This window comes from Hypomesus nipponensis, chromosome 3 (assembly GCF_054491055.1).
Source record: "Hypomesus nipponensis isolate SF chromosome 3, ASM5449105v1, whole genome shotgun sequence".
In the NCBI taxonomy this organism is placed as follows: Eukaryota; Metazoa; Chordata; class Actinopteri; order Osmeriformes; family Osmeridae; genus Hypomesus; species Hypomesus nipponensis.
Genome location: NC_140363.1, coordinates 18549388 through 18564828, shown reverse-complemented (window position 1 = coordinate 18564828; position 15441 = coordinate 18549388). Strand labels below are relative to the sequence as shown.

The following is a 15441-nucleotide window of genomic DNA, read 5'->3' as shown; positions in this document are numbered from 1 at the left end:
GTATTTCAACGTCTGCCGTCTAAAACTGAGGTGTGATTGACTGAGATGAGAAAGGGGAGGAAATCTTTTGTTTGCACATGGTGAGGCAGAGAATGTGTGTGTCTGTGTTGTGTGCGTGCGTGCGTGCGAGTGTGTGTGTGAGGGAGTGTGTGAAAGTACCAGTGTGTGTGTGTGTGAGAGAAGGTGTGTGAGAGTGTCAGAGGAAGGCCTGGGTTCCCATATGTGCTCCCTGCCTGGCTGGTCTACTGTGACACAGCTGAGCCCAGACCTGTTCTAAACATATGAATATTTAACGCAGGGTCAATGATCTCACAGACTGGCCCTCTAATTATTTAGCTTTTTGGGTGAGGCAGACAGCATACTAATACACAGGCTGCTCAGACCAGGATACTCAGCAGCCTCTACTCAGCAGCACTCAGAGAGACTACACCAGCAGCAAAGCCCTCGGAATACAAAACACACACTCCCCAACACACTCTCCTCGTGTCCAGGTCTGGCCAGTGTCCTCTGGCAAATAGATAGCTAGGTGTAGCTTTCCTATAAAAAGAGCCTTATTTGAGCTCTGTTTCTGAGGCGCTGGAGAGAAGTCTTATCGCCACGGCCACGCCTCCACGACCCAGGTGCTGCACTGATACTGTAAATGTCAGCTGGCCTCATCATAACATAAGTTATTTATTATCTCATTATTTGATAAGAATGTTTCCATTGGGATGTCTCTTTCTGTTCTATTATTTTTGGGACGTAGTAAAAAAAATATTTCATCTGCAGTGCTGTTTAGTTGATACTACCGCCTTGTGATTTGGTGTAATGGTTATGTGTTTACATTGGCATGGTGCATCTCCATATATTGGTCGTATCGCCATACAGAGCAGAACAGCAGCATGAAGAAGCAGTTCACACAGTCTCAGGGGAGTCGTTCTCTTCCATGGCTTCTCTTCTATCGAGGGAAAAAAAATCTCTTTTGTTTTGTAATTTAACTCTGAAGAGTTGCTGAGGCGTTCTCCAGAGTGGTGACGGAAGAAAGGGATGAATGGCCGTATCCAGACTCCCTCCGAGCTGACGGCCCACAGCCAGGACACTTCCTGGATGATTTCATCACTAACAGGGCAGCGTGTTGCCCCGGCAAACTAGACGAGTGTTATTCCCCCCTCAGCCTGCTCTCTGGGAAGGGAGTCCGGAAGAGTCCGGCGGTCGTGATTAAAGGTCGCTGGACGGACGAGCTCAGGGAGAGAGGGAGAGCAGGGAGATCGGGGAGAGAGGGAGAGCAGGGAGATCGGGGAGAGAGGGAGAGCAGGGATGTGGTGTCACATGCAGCAGGGAGATTCATTTCACCGAAAGAAATGAAATGATACGGATTACGAAAACAGACTATTTCATTTTCACCCCTCTCTACCTCCACGGCTGTCCCTGCCTGGCTCACACACACCGCGATGATACCCAGAGTTTTCACGCAGGATAAGAATTGAGGAGATTTCTCTCTACTTATACAAATTATTTGATTCCCTGGAAACGCAAATCTGATTAGGATTGTCTTTCAATTTCCTGACACTGACAACCCACTAACCTAATTACCCACAATTCCCAATAGAGGCTCACCCTTCCCAGCATGCACTGGGTGATCATCTGATGGCTGCCACATTACAGTAAAAATCACATTTCCTCTCTGGACACGTAGAGGACGCGCTTCCTCTGGTCGATCTGGTCTCAGGCTGAAGACATGAGGATGGACTCATACGAAGATGGACTCGGATATCACCTCTTCGGTGCTGGGTTTAAGCTCTGTGTCCAAGCTGCTGGAACGGAAAATTCCTCTCTGTGGTAATTGTGATGTCACTCCATTCTACTGTGTCCTGCCTCTGTCCTCAAGAGCTCAGTCACTGTCAGATGGAGGCAGGCCTGCCTCCTGCCTCCTGCCTCACCTTCCCCTCACCCCCCTGCCTGTGGAGATGTGTGGCTGTGTGGGCCAGCCCAGCAAAGCCAGCGGGAGGATTCCAAGGTACATGGGTGCCTGTTTTAATTAGAGCAGTCCTGGTCACAATTAACAGATGCTGACAGGAATTAAAGCTTGGCACTAACCTGCCTAATTTACAGGCAGGAGGGTCAGGCACAGACAGGGAGGAGAGGGGGAGAGAGAGAGTGGGAGAGAGAGAGAGAGGGAGAGAGAGAGAGAAAGAGGGAGAGCAGGGTGTGAAGGAGAACGAGTGGACCTGTTTGTTTACTTGTTTAGTGAGTCTTGTCATTAAACTCATCTCTTAAAGTGAGGCCTGTTTACCACCTCTCTGGTCCTCACAATACTGAATGTCTTGTTTGTGATCTGTACCTTTAGGGGGGGGGGGGGGTTTAGTGTGAGGGGGGGTTTTAGTGTGTGTGTGAGAGTGTGTGTGAGAGTGTGAGTGTCTGTGAGTGTGTGTGAGAGTGTGTGTGTGAGAGGATTGTCTCATCCCCAGACAGCTCTGTGGTTAGGCGCGTGCCCCGCGGCCGACTGCAGGGAGGGTGGTGTTGGTAGCACAGCTCTCAGGTGTCAGTTCTGAAGAGCAAGGTGGAGGGAGAGGGGGAACTCAGGGTGGAGGGAGAGAGGGAACCAGGGTGGAGGGAGAGAGGGAACCAGGGTGGAGGGAGAGAGGGAACCAGGGTGGAGGGAGAGGGGGAACCAGGGTGGAGGGAGAGAGAAGGATCTTGGCCAAGACGGCTGGCATTCGCGCGTGGATTAGCACAGTGCTCGGGCGGGGGCCCAGGCCAGCTGACCCGGGGGTCCTCTTTCTCTCCAAAAACAATAATAATCCCCCTCAGAGCGCACTCCTACAAAAGGGCTTGTCTTCACTCACTTTGTGTGGCCGGTAGGGGCAAGGGGCCGTATTTTGGGCGTCTCACCTGTTGGGGCCAACTCTCCCTGGGGAAAGTGTCAGGATGCCTGGGATGGTTGGCAGTGCCAAGGGGGGCTTAGGCAGACCCTATTTTAGCTGGGAAAATCAGAAGGCCACATGGCAAGGCATGGTGAACCCTGCCTTTCAAGGCAGCCGACCTGCTAAACCCCCATCAGCACTATTTCAAAGAGCCCCTGTTGCCAGCTTGGCGTGCTTGTGAGCGTGTCGCAGCGTTTTTAATCACGAGTGGTGATGAGCGAGGGCAGCGGAAAAATGGTCACAAGTCAGGCCCCCCCTAGCAGGCCCCCCTAGCAGGCCCCCCCAGCAGGCCCCCCCTAGCAGGCCCCCCTAGCAGGCCCCCCCAGCAGGCCCCCCCAGCAGGCCCCCCCCAGCAGGCCCCCCAGCAGGCCTCCCCCAGCAGGCCCCCCTAGTAGGCCCCCCCCAGCAGGCCCCCCCAGCAGGCCCCCCTGTCCACCGTCCCCCGAGGCCCCTGGAGAGATCCTTGGCCTGGGGAGGCCGCACCAGGATGGGAACACTCCCCTCTCACACTGCACACACTGTTTAAACAAGCCTGACATTTTAAAATGACACTTCAGCGGAACAACCTGATGGTTTAATATCGGACTTTCCACATCCCACATTCACCTCACCTCACGGTGTCTTCACTGCATCTCTGACACAGTGTGTGTGTGTGTGTGTTCATTGTCCGCTCGCTGGGTATGCTGTGGTTGGTGTGTCTGCACTGTATGTGCTATAGTGGGATGAGGTGGGGCTGTGCATGCCTGGCACACAGTAAGAGCACCAGTAAGAACTCTATACAGGGAGCTGTGAACCTGCTTAACCCTGCTTCTTTGTCCCACATGTGTCCCTGTGTGCTGTCTGTCAGACTCATGCAGGAGCTGCAGTCAGGGGGGGGGGGGGGCTCAGACACTCAGTCCTCTAGGGTCTCTGTTCTCCAGGCGCACAGCTCACCAGGAGAGGGTGGACGTGAACGTTCTGGATCTACTGGTAGAGAGAAGGATGGGCCAGGTCGGACGTTTTCCTGGGTGTCTGTGTGTGTGTGCGTATGTGTGTGACAGAGAGCAAGAGGGGGAAATAGATATAGAGCTGGAGAGATGGACAGGGAGAGGCAGAGATAAAAAGAGAGTGAGAGAGACAGAGAGAGAGACAGAGAGAGACAGAGACAGAGAGACCGAGAGAGACAGCGAGAGAGAGACAGAGAGAGAGAGAGAGAGAGAGAGAGAGAGAGAGAGAGAGAGAGAGAGAGAGAGAGAGAGAGAGACAGAGAGAGAGAGAGAGAGAGAGAGAGAGAGAGAGAGAGAGAGAGAGAGAGAGAGAATGGGGAGAGAACAAGGTTCCTACTCCTGATCCTACTCCGTGATATCAGTGTAATCTCTCCTTGTATCTGCTCTTCCTCTCCCTCTAAGCTCTGATCCTCGTCCATTGATCAGAGGAAAAACCTGTAGCCCGTGACATTTGATTCCCCCTATTGATCACTTCCTCTTTCATACAGTTGAGGGAAAGTACAGCGATTCAACACTGGTCTCTGGCAGGTCCACTCTAAGACTGTTCATCTTCGAGGATCTCTTACCTCTCCTGTGTTAGCTTAGCTCAACCACCATCTTACGATAAATCTAAATAAAGGAAGTTTACAGTTCCTTCTCCCCTGTGCTAAACATGTGACTATCACACACACTTCCTTGCCATCCTGTCAGTTAGCGGTGTGGTGGATATAGTTCCTCTGGTCACCCTGGTGTGGGAGGGGACAGTGTTACACCTTGCTGGAGTTGTAAAGTTATAATTAGGAGTTTTTTCCACCGAGAGAGTAGTGACCTTTCTGCAGTAATGAAGTCAGAGAGCAGGCCTCAGTCACATGAGAGAGCCAGGCTCTGGACCTGGACACTAACCACGGTGTTGAGCCCGCGGCCTAATGGAGCTTACACTGGCCAGAGACAGGCCGTGTCTCATCCCTCTCTCTCCATCTGTCCCTCCTGTATCTCTTTCTCTCCCTCCCTCTCTCTTTCCGTCCGTCTCCCTCTGTCTATGTCTCTTCTGTCTCTCTCTCTCTTTTGTATCTCTCTCTCTTCTGTATCTCTCTCTCCTGTATCTCTCTCTGTCTCTCTCTCTCTGCCTCTCTCTCTCTCTCTCTGCCTCTCTCTGTCTCTCTCTCTCTCTCTCTCTCTCTCTCTCTCTGCCTCTCTCTGTCTCTCTCTCTCTCTCTCTGTCTCTCTCTCTCTCTCTCTCTCTCTCTCTCTCTCTCTGTCTCTCTCTCTCTCTCTCTCTCTGTCTCCATCTCTCTTTCTCCTGTCCCCATTTCTTTACACGACCATTTTCTGAATTTCATGAAGTTCAGAATCGTTTTGCTTCGGTTGTTTCGCTTATTTGATGTTTTTTGAAGATGCAGAGAGGGGGGAGGAGTCTCGATCCTCGCAGAACGTCACCTAACTCTCAGCATCTACAGCACAGCGTTGATGCTGAGAGACACGTTGGTAAAAACGAGGTCTACTCTCAATCTGGGTAGGTTGTACCTACTGGAGCCTTAGAACATGTGTCAGTCTAAGAGCTCATTCCAGCACCACACTCTCTCACTATGATCCGACACTGGTCATTCATTTATGGCCATTGTTACCTATATTGTGGTCTCTTATTCCCCCAAATGATATATTAGCATGAATTTTTCATCAGACAGTAATGTGATTACTCTCTCCCTTTCTGGACCTGTGTCTCTGTGTGGCTGGCTGAAGTCAGGGGGATTCTGTTACTGTGCTGAGATCCATACAGGCCACTCTGTGGAGAGAGTTGGAGACTTGAAATATAGATGTCTATAGATTCCATTCTCTAGTGAGTAACGGGGGGGGGGGGCTGAATATCTACAGCACTTAATGTTGGGGGAGGGGGGGGGGCAGAAATATGTGGATAGAGACAATAATTGAGGGCATTGATAATGTCGTAAGGAATAGGATTTCAAGACCCCGCAAAATTGTGAAAAAAGTAATTGAGCGAGAGCATAAAGATCTCTTGCTAATGCAGTTTCTCTTCCTGTTTGTCCTCGTGTTCCATAAGAGGGAGAGAGAGAGGGAGGGAGAGAGAGAGAGAGAGAGAGAGAGAGAGAAAGAGAGAGACAGAGAGAGAGGGAGAGAGAGAGGGAGAGAGAAAGAGAGAGAGAGAGAGAGGAGGTGATCGTACCGTATCACATGATCACCACATGACCTGTTCTCAGCAAGCGCTCAGAGAAACAACTAAATACGTTTCCTTTTTAAGCCCTGAGCTGAGAGAAGAGTGAACACAACATCACATCCTTCGATCCCCAGCAGCCATCTCTCCTTGGTCCTGTGTCTGGTCCTGGGTCTGGTCCTGTGTCTGGTCCTGTGTCTGGTCCTGTGTCTGGTCCTGTGTCTGGTCCTGGGTCTGGTCCTGTGTCTGGTCCTGGGTCTTGTCCTGGTCCTGGTCCTGGTCTGGGTCTGGGTCTGGGTCTGGGTCTGGGTCTGGTCCTGTGTCTGGTCCTGTGTCTGGTCCTGTGTCTAGTCCTGTGTCTGATCCTGTGTCTGGTCCTGTGTCTGGTCCTGTGTCTGGTCCTGGGTCTGGTCCTGTGTCTGGTCCTGTGTCTGGTCCTGTGTCTGGTCCTTTACAGGCCCCAACCAGGGAGGTGGCAGATGAGGAAAGTCACTAATGCAGGGCAGGACTGGTGTGTGTGGGGGGGTCCCCGGCCCAGTCCAGGGGTCCCAAGGGGGCTTGGTGGGTGGGTGTGGATTGGGTGGGTGGAGGGGGAGGGGGGTGCTTCCAGAGAAATCTATTGGCAGCATGTTTAATTGTCACTAAATTCCCAGCTGGCGTGACTTTAAAAAAACATCCACAGGAAGAGAGCTGAGATGTTCGGAAAACATTTAGCGGATCAATATTCCGGGGAGAGCTGCGACCGGCCTGACTGTGTGCTCAGGGACCCAGGAAAAGCCTTTCCAGTCGGAATACTGTTACTTTTCTATTACTCAGACAGCCAGATCGACCTATTCAGCATATTTCTGTCCTCATCTCAACTGCACATTATTTACTGCTGTGTTGGTGGGGGAAGACAGGGGGGCTGGGGGGACTCAGGGCTGGGGGCTGGGGGGACTCAGGGCTGGGGGCTGGGGGGACTCAGGGCTGGGGGCTGGGGGGACTCAGGGCTGGGGGCTGGGGGGACTCAAGGCTGGGGGCTGGGGGGACTCAGGGCTGGGGGCTGGGGGGACTCAAGGCTGGGGGCTGGGGGGACTCAGGGCTGGGGGCTGGGGGACTCAGGGCTGGGGGCTGGGGGGACTCAGGGCTGGGGGCTGGGGGGACTCAAGGCTGGGGGCTGGGGGGACTCAGGGCTGGGGGCTGGGGGGACTCAGGGCTGGGGGCTGGGGGGACTCAGGGCTGGGGGCTGGGGGGACTCAGGGCTGGGGGCTGGGGGGACTCAGGGCTGGGGGCTGGGGGGACTCAAGGCTGGGGGCTGGGGGGACTCAGGGCTGGGGGCTGGGGGGACTCAGGGCTGGGGGCTGGGGGGACTCAGGGCTGGGGGCTGGGGGGACTCAGGGCTATCCCTGCAGAAGCACCCCCCCCCCCCACTCAGATTGAGATGTCTGGGGTAAGGCGGCCTGGCTCAGCCTGGGAGCTGTGGTGGTTCTGACTTCCTGCTACTGTCTCTGACAGCATGAGGCGGATCTGAGGGAGGACATGCGAGCTGCAGGTGCACACGTGCTGGATCCCCTTACCTTCCTTCAGCATCCCCACTTTCAGACACTTCATGAAGCGGCAGGCTTGACACGACTTGCGTCTCCGTTTCGTGATCTCACACTCGTTGGTGGCGGGACAGCTGTACTCTATGTTTCCTGAGGAGGAGAGGAGAGGTGGGTTAGCCCTGGGTACAAAGGACAGCCCCAGAGCTGTTTTGTCACGAGCAGCACACAGAGTCTGGCTCCCCGCAGGGCGAACGCTGGCCTAATCACATCCTATGGAATCTATTTCAGGGGCGGAGTGGCTGGGGTGAGACGTCTGTCCTCAAGCGACAAGGTAACTTCCAGAAGAGAGAGGGAGGGTATGGAGAGAGAGAGAGAGAGAGAGAGAGAGAAGGAGAGGGGATAGAGAGAGAGAGAGAGAGAGAGAGAGAGAGAGAGAGAGAGAGAGAGAGAGAGAGAGAGAGAGAGAGAGAGAGGGTGGGAATGGAAAGAGAGAGAGAAGGAGAGGGTGGGAATGGAAAGAGAGAGAGAAGGAGAGAGAGAGAGAAGAGAGAGAGAGAGAGAGAGAGAGAGAGAGAGAGAGAGAGAGAGAGAGAGAGAGAGAGAGAGAGAGAGAGAGAGAGAGAGAGAGAGAGAGAGAGAGAGAGAGAGAGAGAGAGAGAGAGAGAGAGAGAGAGAGAGAGAGAGAGAGAGATAGAGAGAGATAGAGAGAGAGAGAGAGAGAGAGAGAGAGAGAGAGAGAGAGAGGGGTTGGAGAGAGAGAGACAAGTAGAGGGGGGGACCTACACTAATCCTCCAGGAACCCTTCCACAGTCACCACCCTGGCCCCTCGCTAAATTGGCCTCATTAATTCTGAGCGAGTCCCCTCCAGGTCTCGTGTGCAGACTGCCCTCCCCCCAACCTCCCTCCATCCCCCCTCCCCATGCTCCTGGGGGCCCAAGCCACCGTCCTCGATAGCAGGGTAGGGAGCTGGGCCCCTGTACACTTTACATAATGCTCCATCGGATCCAAACCTGTTGTTACCCCTGTTGCCATTGTTGACTATTTACATAACGCAAGGGCCTGAGTCCTTATGCATTATTCAGCCCAGCCACTGTAGAGGACTGAGTCCAGGACAGCGCCAGAAAAAAAGAAATGGTTTCACTGCAACACAATGAAAGAGATGTTTCCGTTGTAGTGTAGCATTAGCGACATAAAGGGCAGGATGTATGGTGCAGATCTCCTTGTGTGTCCCAATACCTGTGTTTTACTGAGGGCTGTTCAAGGGTTTTCAATAAAGGGTTTCTAAATAATAGCTGGTGGTGCTGGTTCTGAATTTAAATCATAGTGTAGCTTGGATTGTAAAGGAACAAAAACATGTTTACTGTTTTCACCACTGTTATTTTCTCAGGCCTTGTTTTCTTTTTTAGAAAAATAATATTTTTGGTAACATCGCCCGCCATGCCATACCATCTATTATACTGCATTAGTAGGCTGTGTCACAAAATATGAACATTTTGAGAATCCCCTATACATATACAGTACCAACATGAAGGTTAATGAACCAATAGAGCAGTAAGGCTCAGTTCCCCAGACGTGGATTAACCCCAATCCTAAAGTAAAAGGACAATTCTGTGATCTCCACTGAAACAGGTTTTAGTTCAGGACTAGGCTTAGGTGCAGTAGGTCAGCCTACTGGCTGCCCTGCTTGAATGTAAACGAACACACAGACACATTGGGATTCCATCCTGACTCCCTCAACCAGATACTGTGCTGACCCTCAATCCATGTTGTTGTAGGGAGAGAAAGAGAGAGAGAGAGATAGAGAGAGAGGGAGAGAGAGAGGGAGAGAGAGAGCTGTGTAATATTCCAGTGATGTTCCACCTCCAGAACCCTTTTGACAACTTATGCAATTATGTTAACATTATTGGACTGATCAAGTAGAGGGTCCCAAGATATGCTAAATAATTAGAATTTCCTCCTTTATATCTGGGTTCGAAATCGTTATGGTAATTCCTCTGATCTCTTTGGGATTGGAGTAAATAAAGGTGTGAAAAAAGCAGTTGATGAGGTCTGATTTTCTCACTCCTGTTGTTTTCTCTGTTGTCACAGCATAACCAGACCATAATAATCCCATCTATTTCCCATCTGTTCAGAAAATGCAATCAGCCTGAAGTCTTCATTGTTACTCTGCTGCTATGAATAGTTTATATAAAACATAAATATATATATATTACGACTTAATTCTAATTCCTGAAATCCTTTCTGTTTATGGTTTTAAACGTGGCAAAATATTTGGAGCTGTTGTTCATCATTGTCATTTTGCCTCATTGCCTCATAATATCATGATTGCAAAAAGGCAAAATTGGCATGTGGCAGGTGTGTGTTTGTGTGTGGTGTGTGTGTGGTGTGGGTGTGGTGTGGTGTGTGTGTGTGGCAGGTGTGTGTGTGTGTGGTGTGTGTGTGGTGTGTGTGTGGTGTGGTGTGGTGTGTGTGTGTGTGTGTGTGTGTATGGTGTGTGTGTGGTGTGTGGTGTGGTGTGTGTGTGGTGTGTGGTGTGGTGTGTGTGTGGTGTGTGTGTGGTGTGGTGTGTGTGTGGTGTGTGTGTGTGGTGTGTTTGTGTGGTGTGTGTGTGTGTGGTGTGTGGTGTGTGTGTGTGTGGTGTGTGTGTGGTGTGTGTGTGTGGTGCCGGTCTGCCTGCCAGGTCCAGAGCCCTGCTTCAGGACTGACCCTTCTGGTCCCTCTGGACACTCTGGTGTTTACAGGGGCATTCCTCCTCCCCTCCCTCCCCCTCTCCCCTTCTCCTCCCTCGCCCTTCATCTTCTCAGAGGTGGCCGAAAAGGACACAATCCAACTGGAGGCTAACTAACCCAGCTTATGCACAGGGAACACACACACACACACAGAAAGTACAAACACAAATCCACTGTGGCCACCGGGACATCAAAGCCCCAGCATGTCTTATGTGGAGGCAGGGACGGCCCACTCAGCTCCCACGCGTTTCATCTCCTCTCTCACCTCACTCTCACGTTGTTATGAAGCTTCATAACAATCACAAAACAGATATTTCTTTTGACAATTCTCACAAGATCTGCAATCATGATAATAAAAACACAAATTTAAATCGACCATAAAAAATGCTTCGGGTCGGCTTCGGGTCTGTTCGAGAGCCTTAAGGGGACACTAGACAGACATGTGAGGGATGCCTTCTTAGATTTAGAGTGGGTCAAGCGTCTGTAGGGTTAACTCAGCGCCTGGAACCCAAAGCTCGCTCCGGGGGCGTGTCCCGTAACCGAGGTTACCTTATTAAACGGATAACATGAGAACAGACTGCAGAAGAAGACAAAGGCTTCCCTCGCTGGACACAGGTATGTATTCATCTCAATTTATTTTATGGCTTTTCAGGACCTGTGCCAGGGTACAGAGGGGAAAGTCAGGTCTTGTAAGTAAATTACAGTAAAATGGCAGGTATTTCTCATCAAAATCTAAACTGACTTTTACAGGCTTACTGTCAAGGTCTATTACTCCATATAAAGAAGAGGGCCATAGAGTTCAGTTGGTTTTCAAGCAATTTTACACTTGGGTTCAAAATGGGAAGAAAATAAGGTTCAATAAGAGATGTATGTTTTTGATTGTTGGGGCTTGAGTATTGCAGCGATGGCTGTGCGATTAGGGAGCTCAGAGAGCAGGGGGTTCTGGGATGGATGGGGATCTAGGTTGACGGTAATTTGGGCCTCAGCTTGACTAATGTAACTATCTCCAGGTAGGAGTTCAGGGGGCATTTCACTGGACGAATAGGTGACAGAAGATGGATTTGCCATTCGCTTTTGTTGAAAAGGAAGGGGAATCAGGTCCAGTTCCCTTCAACCTCAGGAAGCGGAGGGGAGACATGAAGTGGAGTGGATGAAAAGCTTAACAAAGCTAGCAAGCTCAGACAGACAAACAGAAAATGTTTCCGGCTAAAATATTTAAAGTGTTCTTGCCTCTTCACTGTACCCTGTATTGTTGGATAAATGTGCAACTCAAACCGCTTTGCATGTTGCCCTACATACACTAATAAAGCTCTGTGCCTATCACACAGGATAGGGATACAATGTTACTGATCTCAAGGACGGGTAATAAACTAGCATCCACATAAAGCGGCTTGTGTTCCTGCTCCGCTCCCCCTGTTTTATCTTCAAGCTGGTGACTGACGGCTGGGGAGAGAGACACTTCCTCTGTTGTCGTCGTTAGCCGACGCAGTCGCACACAGCACCCTCGACCGCCCTCCTCGCTGCTCTAATTAATCAGCTCTCATCATCAGCACCCTCCTCTCATTCCAAGGTCTCTCCATCCCTCCCCGCCTCAGCCCTACTCCCCATCCTGCCTGCCATTCTTTCACCCCCCTTCCCTCCTCCTCCCTCCCCTCCAAAAGTCCCGACAGCACGCCCCCCTCCCTCTCCCCCCTCCCCCAGCTGCTGTGGCTGGGACCCCTGTCTGATTATTATGCCATTAAGCCTCTCCTCTCCTCCTCTCCTCCTCTGAAAGAGCAGTCGGGTCCCTCTCCAATCTAAAGAAGTCCTGTTTTTTTTTTCCCTCCTTTCCCTGAAATTACCCGGCGACGCGTGCCTGAGTTTCTAATTGGCCGGCTCGTCCCTGGAGACGGCCCCCTCCCTTCCTCCTAATGAAAAGCCTCGTCCTTAATTACACTTTCCAAACGCTGATTGTTATTGACAAAACTCCTGTGGCTCGGACAAACGATGGCAGATTAGCTCCATTACAGGCAGCCCTCCAAGAGGAGAAAAGAGAGGGATTTCAAATCGACAATGCAAAGTAGAAGGAAGGAGCAGAAATATAAAGAAAAAACGTATTTCCATTTCTCGTTCATCCACCTCTTTCTTAATTGTTACGGTCGTTGCTCCACTTAAGACGTCTCTTTCTTCTCTGATGGCTCTGTTCTGTTGGCTTTGTGCTGCCGTTGGGACAAAAGCTGACTTTCACTACTGGATGTTGCTTGAGAGAATATGTTCATCTTTTGTCAACAGACAGGAATGCGGATGGCAACATCAGTCAACAGGGACGCTTGGCTTAATGCTTTTGTTTGTCTGCAGAAGGTACACAGACTGTTTGAAGCTGATAGGGGATGAGGAGCCAAAATCAACACTTACTAGTAAGCCGTCTTGACAGAACACAGACTCTGCTGTTTTTCCTTCTTTCACAATCACACCCTCAACTGGAACTTAAAAATCACATTCTTATAAACTCACAAATTCACAGACGAACGTATTTTGGGGGGGATTTTTACTGTGGCTTATTAGGAATTAAGGAATTATACTACTTCTACTTCTATACTAATAAAATACTGGTCAAGATTTGACAGTACTTTATTACTTGATCTATTGTAGTCGTCGCTGTGCCTAGCGTCTGTTCCTCCTGTTGCCGGTCAGACCGGGCTGAGCTCTGAGCATGTGCTACAGGATTTCACTGACTAAGTCATTCCTGCATCCTCTGATGAATGTGGGCCAAACACACACTCTCTCCACAGGGGGTCTGTCATTTCCTCTCTAACAGGAACCTGCGATTCATCATGCAGATCTAGTCCCCAGGCACACACACACACACACACACACACACACACACACACACACACACTCACACGAGAATAATCAACCAAACACTTTGAGCTCCCGTTAGGCATCTGAAAAAACAGCACTAGCGCTCCCAACCCAGATCTGACCCCTCTTGATGATGTCACAATCACTGCTCCTTGCCAAGCCTGACCCTGGCTGATGATGTCATCCTGGTCTCTCACTACCAACCTGCCCCATGTGAAGATGTCCACATGTGGGCATGCGTCTGCCTGCCTGTCACTAATAAGGGCAGCAAATGATTCTCCCCCCACACTTTCATCTCCCCTCCTCATCTCACACAATTCCAGTACAATCATTGACAGCATAACATGAGGTACAATTATTTTCAAACAATACAGTATAAAAGTTCCATGCAACAAAGCAGTGTGCAGTGACCGTGTGTTATGTGTGTGTGGTGTGTGTGTTGTGTGTGGTGTGTGTGTGTGTGGTGTGGTGTGGTGTGTGTGTGTTTATGGCAGTGGGAGACTGGGTTAGAGGGCCAGGAAGGAGACAGTGTGGATCCTTTGGGGATTGCTGTTGACTGGGAGAGAGGGGGGAACGCTGTTAGAGTGTTGGTCAACCCCCTAACCTTAAGAGTGTTTACGTGTTTCAGCAGGTTTAGGGATATACTCCGTTTGGAGTGTGTTTCAGTGTTTGGTCATGGACGTGTGTGTGCGCGTGTGGAAGGGGGGAGGATCCCTTGCATGAAGTGTGTTTACGTGTTTGCGGGGGGGCAGAAGGAAGGAGTTACCTTGTATCGTCCTTTTAAAAAAGGCTTTGCAGGCCTCACAAGAGGCCACTCCGTAGTGATACCCCGACGCTATGTCTCCACAGACCAGACACAGCCTCTTGGGAATGGAGTTCAACATGTATTCGCACTTAATGGGCGAGTCCTCCATGATGGTGCTGGAGCAGTCGTCGTAGCGCTTGCGGCAGGCGCCCGCGCCCAGCCCTCCGGGTGTGAACATAGGGGGGGAGTCCAGGCCGTTGGAGTGGCTGTTCATGGTGCTGACATAGCCGCCGCTGGCGTCGGAGTTGCCGCTGGGGCTGTGGTGGCTGACCGTGTCGATGACTGACGAGGGGCTAGACGGCTCTGTCTTGATGTACGACCCACAGCTGGACGGCAGGTGACGTTCATCAGCAGCCATCCTATTCAGTAACCTGGGGGACGGGGGAGGGGAAGAGGGAGGAAGGAGGATGAGGGGAGGGGAAGAGGGGGGTGACAACAGGGGAACAGGGTCATTAGCGGGGAATTTAGACTGACAAGTCACAAGCAGGGATTGTTTTAGATAGACAGATGTCTCTTCATCTGTGTGTCAGACTTTTTCTCCAGTTTTAATCTTTAACCCTGCATCAAAGGTCTGTGTGTGTGTGAGTGAGTGTGTGTGTGAGTCAGTGTGTGTATGAGTGCGTATATGTGTGCGCGTGAATGTGTACGTGTGTGTGTGTGCACCACAGTGTGTCTTAACCCTGCCCGTGAACAAATGAACCAGGAGGGAGGATCCTAAGCGCCTCATTAGCCTCACAGTCGACCAGCTGCAGAACGTTCTGATGTGTGTCACACACACACACACACCTTCAACACGTTGGTAAAGCAGAAGTGCGCTGCTGGTGTGTGACACTGAGGATGAGGAGGGATGAGGAGAGGGATGAGGAGGGGGATGAGGAGGGGGATGAGGAGGGATGAGGAGGGGATGAGGAGGGATGAGGAGGGATGAGGTGGGATGAGGAGGGGATGAGGAGGGATGAGGAGGGATGAGGAGGGATGAGGAGGGGATGAGGAGGGATGAGGAGGGATGAGGAGGGATGAGGAGGGATGAGGAGGGATGAGGAGAGGGATGAGGAGGGATGAGGTGTTCCTGCTCTTCTCCAGTCAGGAGGCAGGCAGGATATTGACTTTCTACCCGCCTGCCTAATAACAGTCTTTGGGACTACATCTTATCTAATGTAGTGCTGTGAGTAAAGTTAAGTGCTGCCTCTGGCGCTGTCGATACCGTGCAGCCTTTAACACTGCAGCTTCTCCTCCTCCATACAGATTCAGGGGAGGGAGTCAGCTCCGCCCTCTAACCCAAACAGAGCCCAAACAGGGGAGGTCCAGACGCAGCACAGAGCCCAAACAGGGGAGGTCCAGACGCAGCACAGAGCCCAAACAGGGGAGGTCCAGACGCAGCACAGACCTGCTCTGAATCTGCCAGGAGCGGGGCTCTCCGCGGGGGACGCCGCGAGCGAGGCCGACCGAGCACCAGGAGGGGCAGGTGACCTCATCGCATCGGAGAGGTTGTGTGGCCATGGCGA

General features: G+C 51.4%; 1 protein-coding gene across 1 annotated transcript in view; it reads right to left on the bottom strand.

Moving 5' to 3' along the window:
- Positions 1 to 15441, bottom strand: part of esrrb (estrogen-related receptor beta) — a 51547-nt gene that overhangs the window by 16987 nt on the left and 19119 nt on the right. Inside the window, exons 3-4 of the mRNA XM_084683317.1 lie at positions 13898 to 14307; positions 7595 to 7711 (exon numbers count right to left, since the gene is read on the bottom strand). Of these exons, the coding sequence (XP_084539443.1) occupies positions 7595 to 7711; positions 13898 to 14294 (514 nt within the window). The 5' untranslated portion in view covers positions 14295 to 14307. The remainder of the gene's footprint in view (positions 1 to 7594; positions 7712 to 13897; positions 14308 to 15441) is intronic.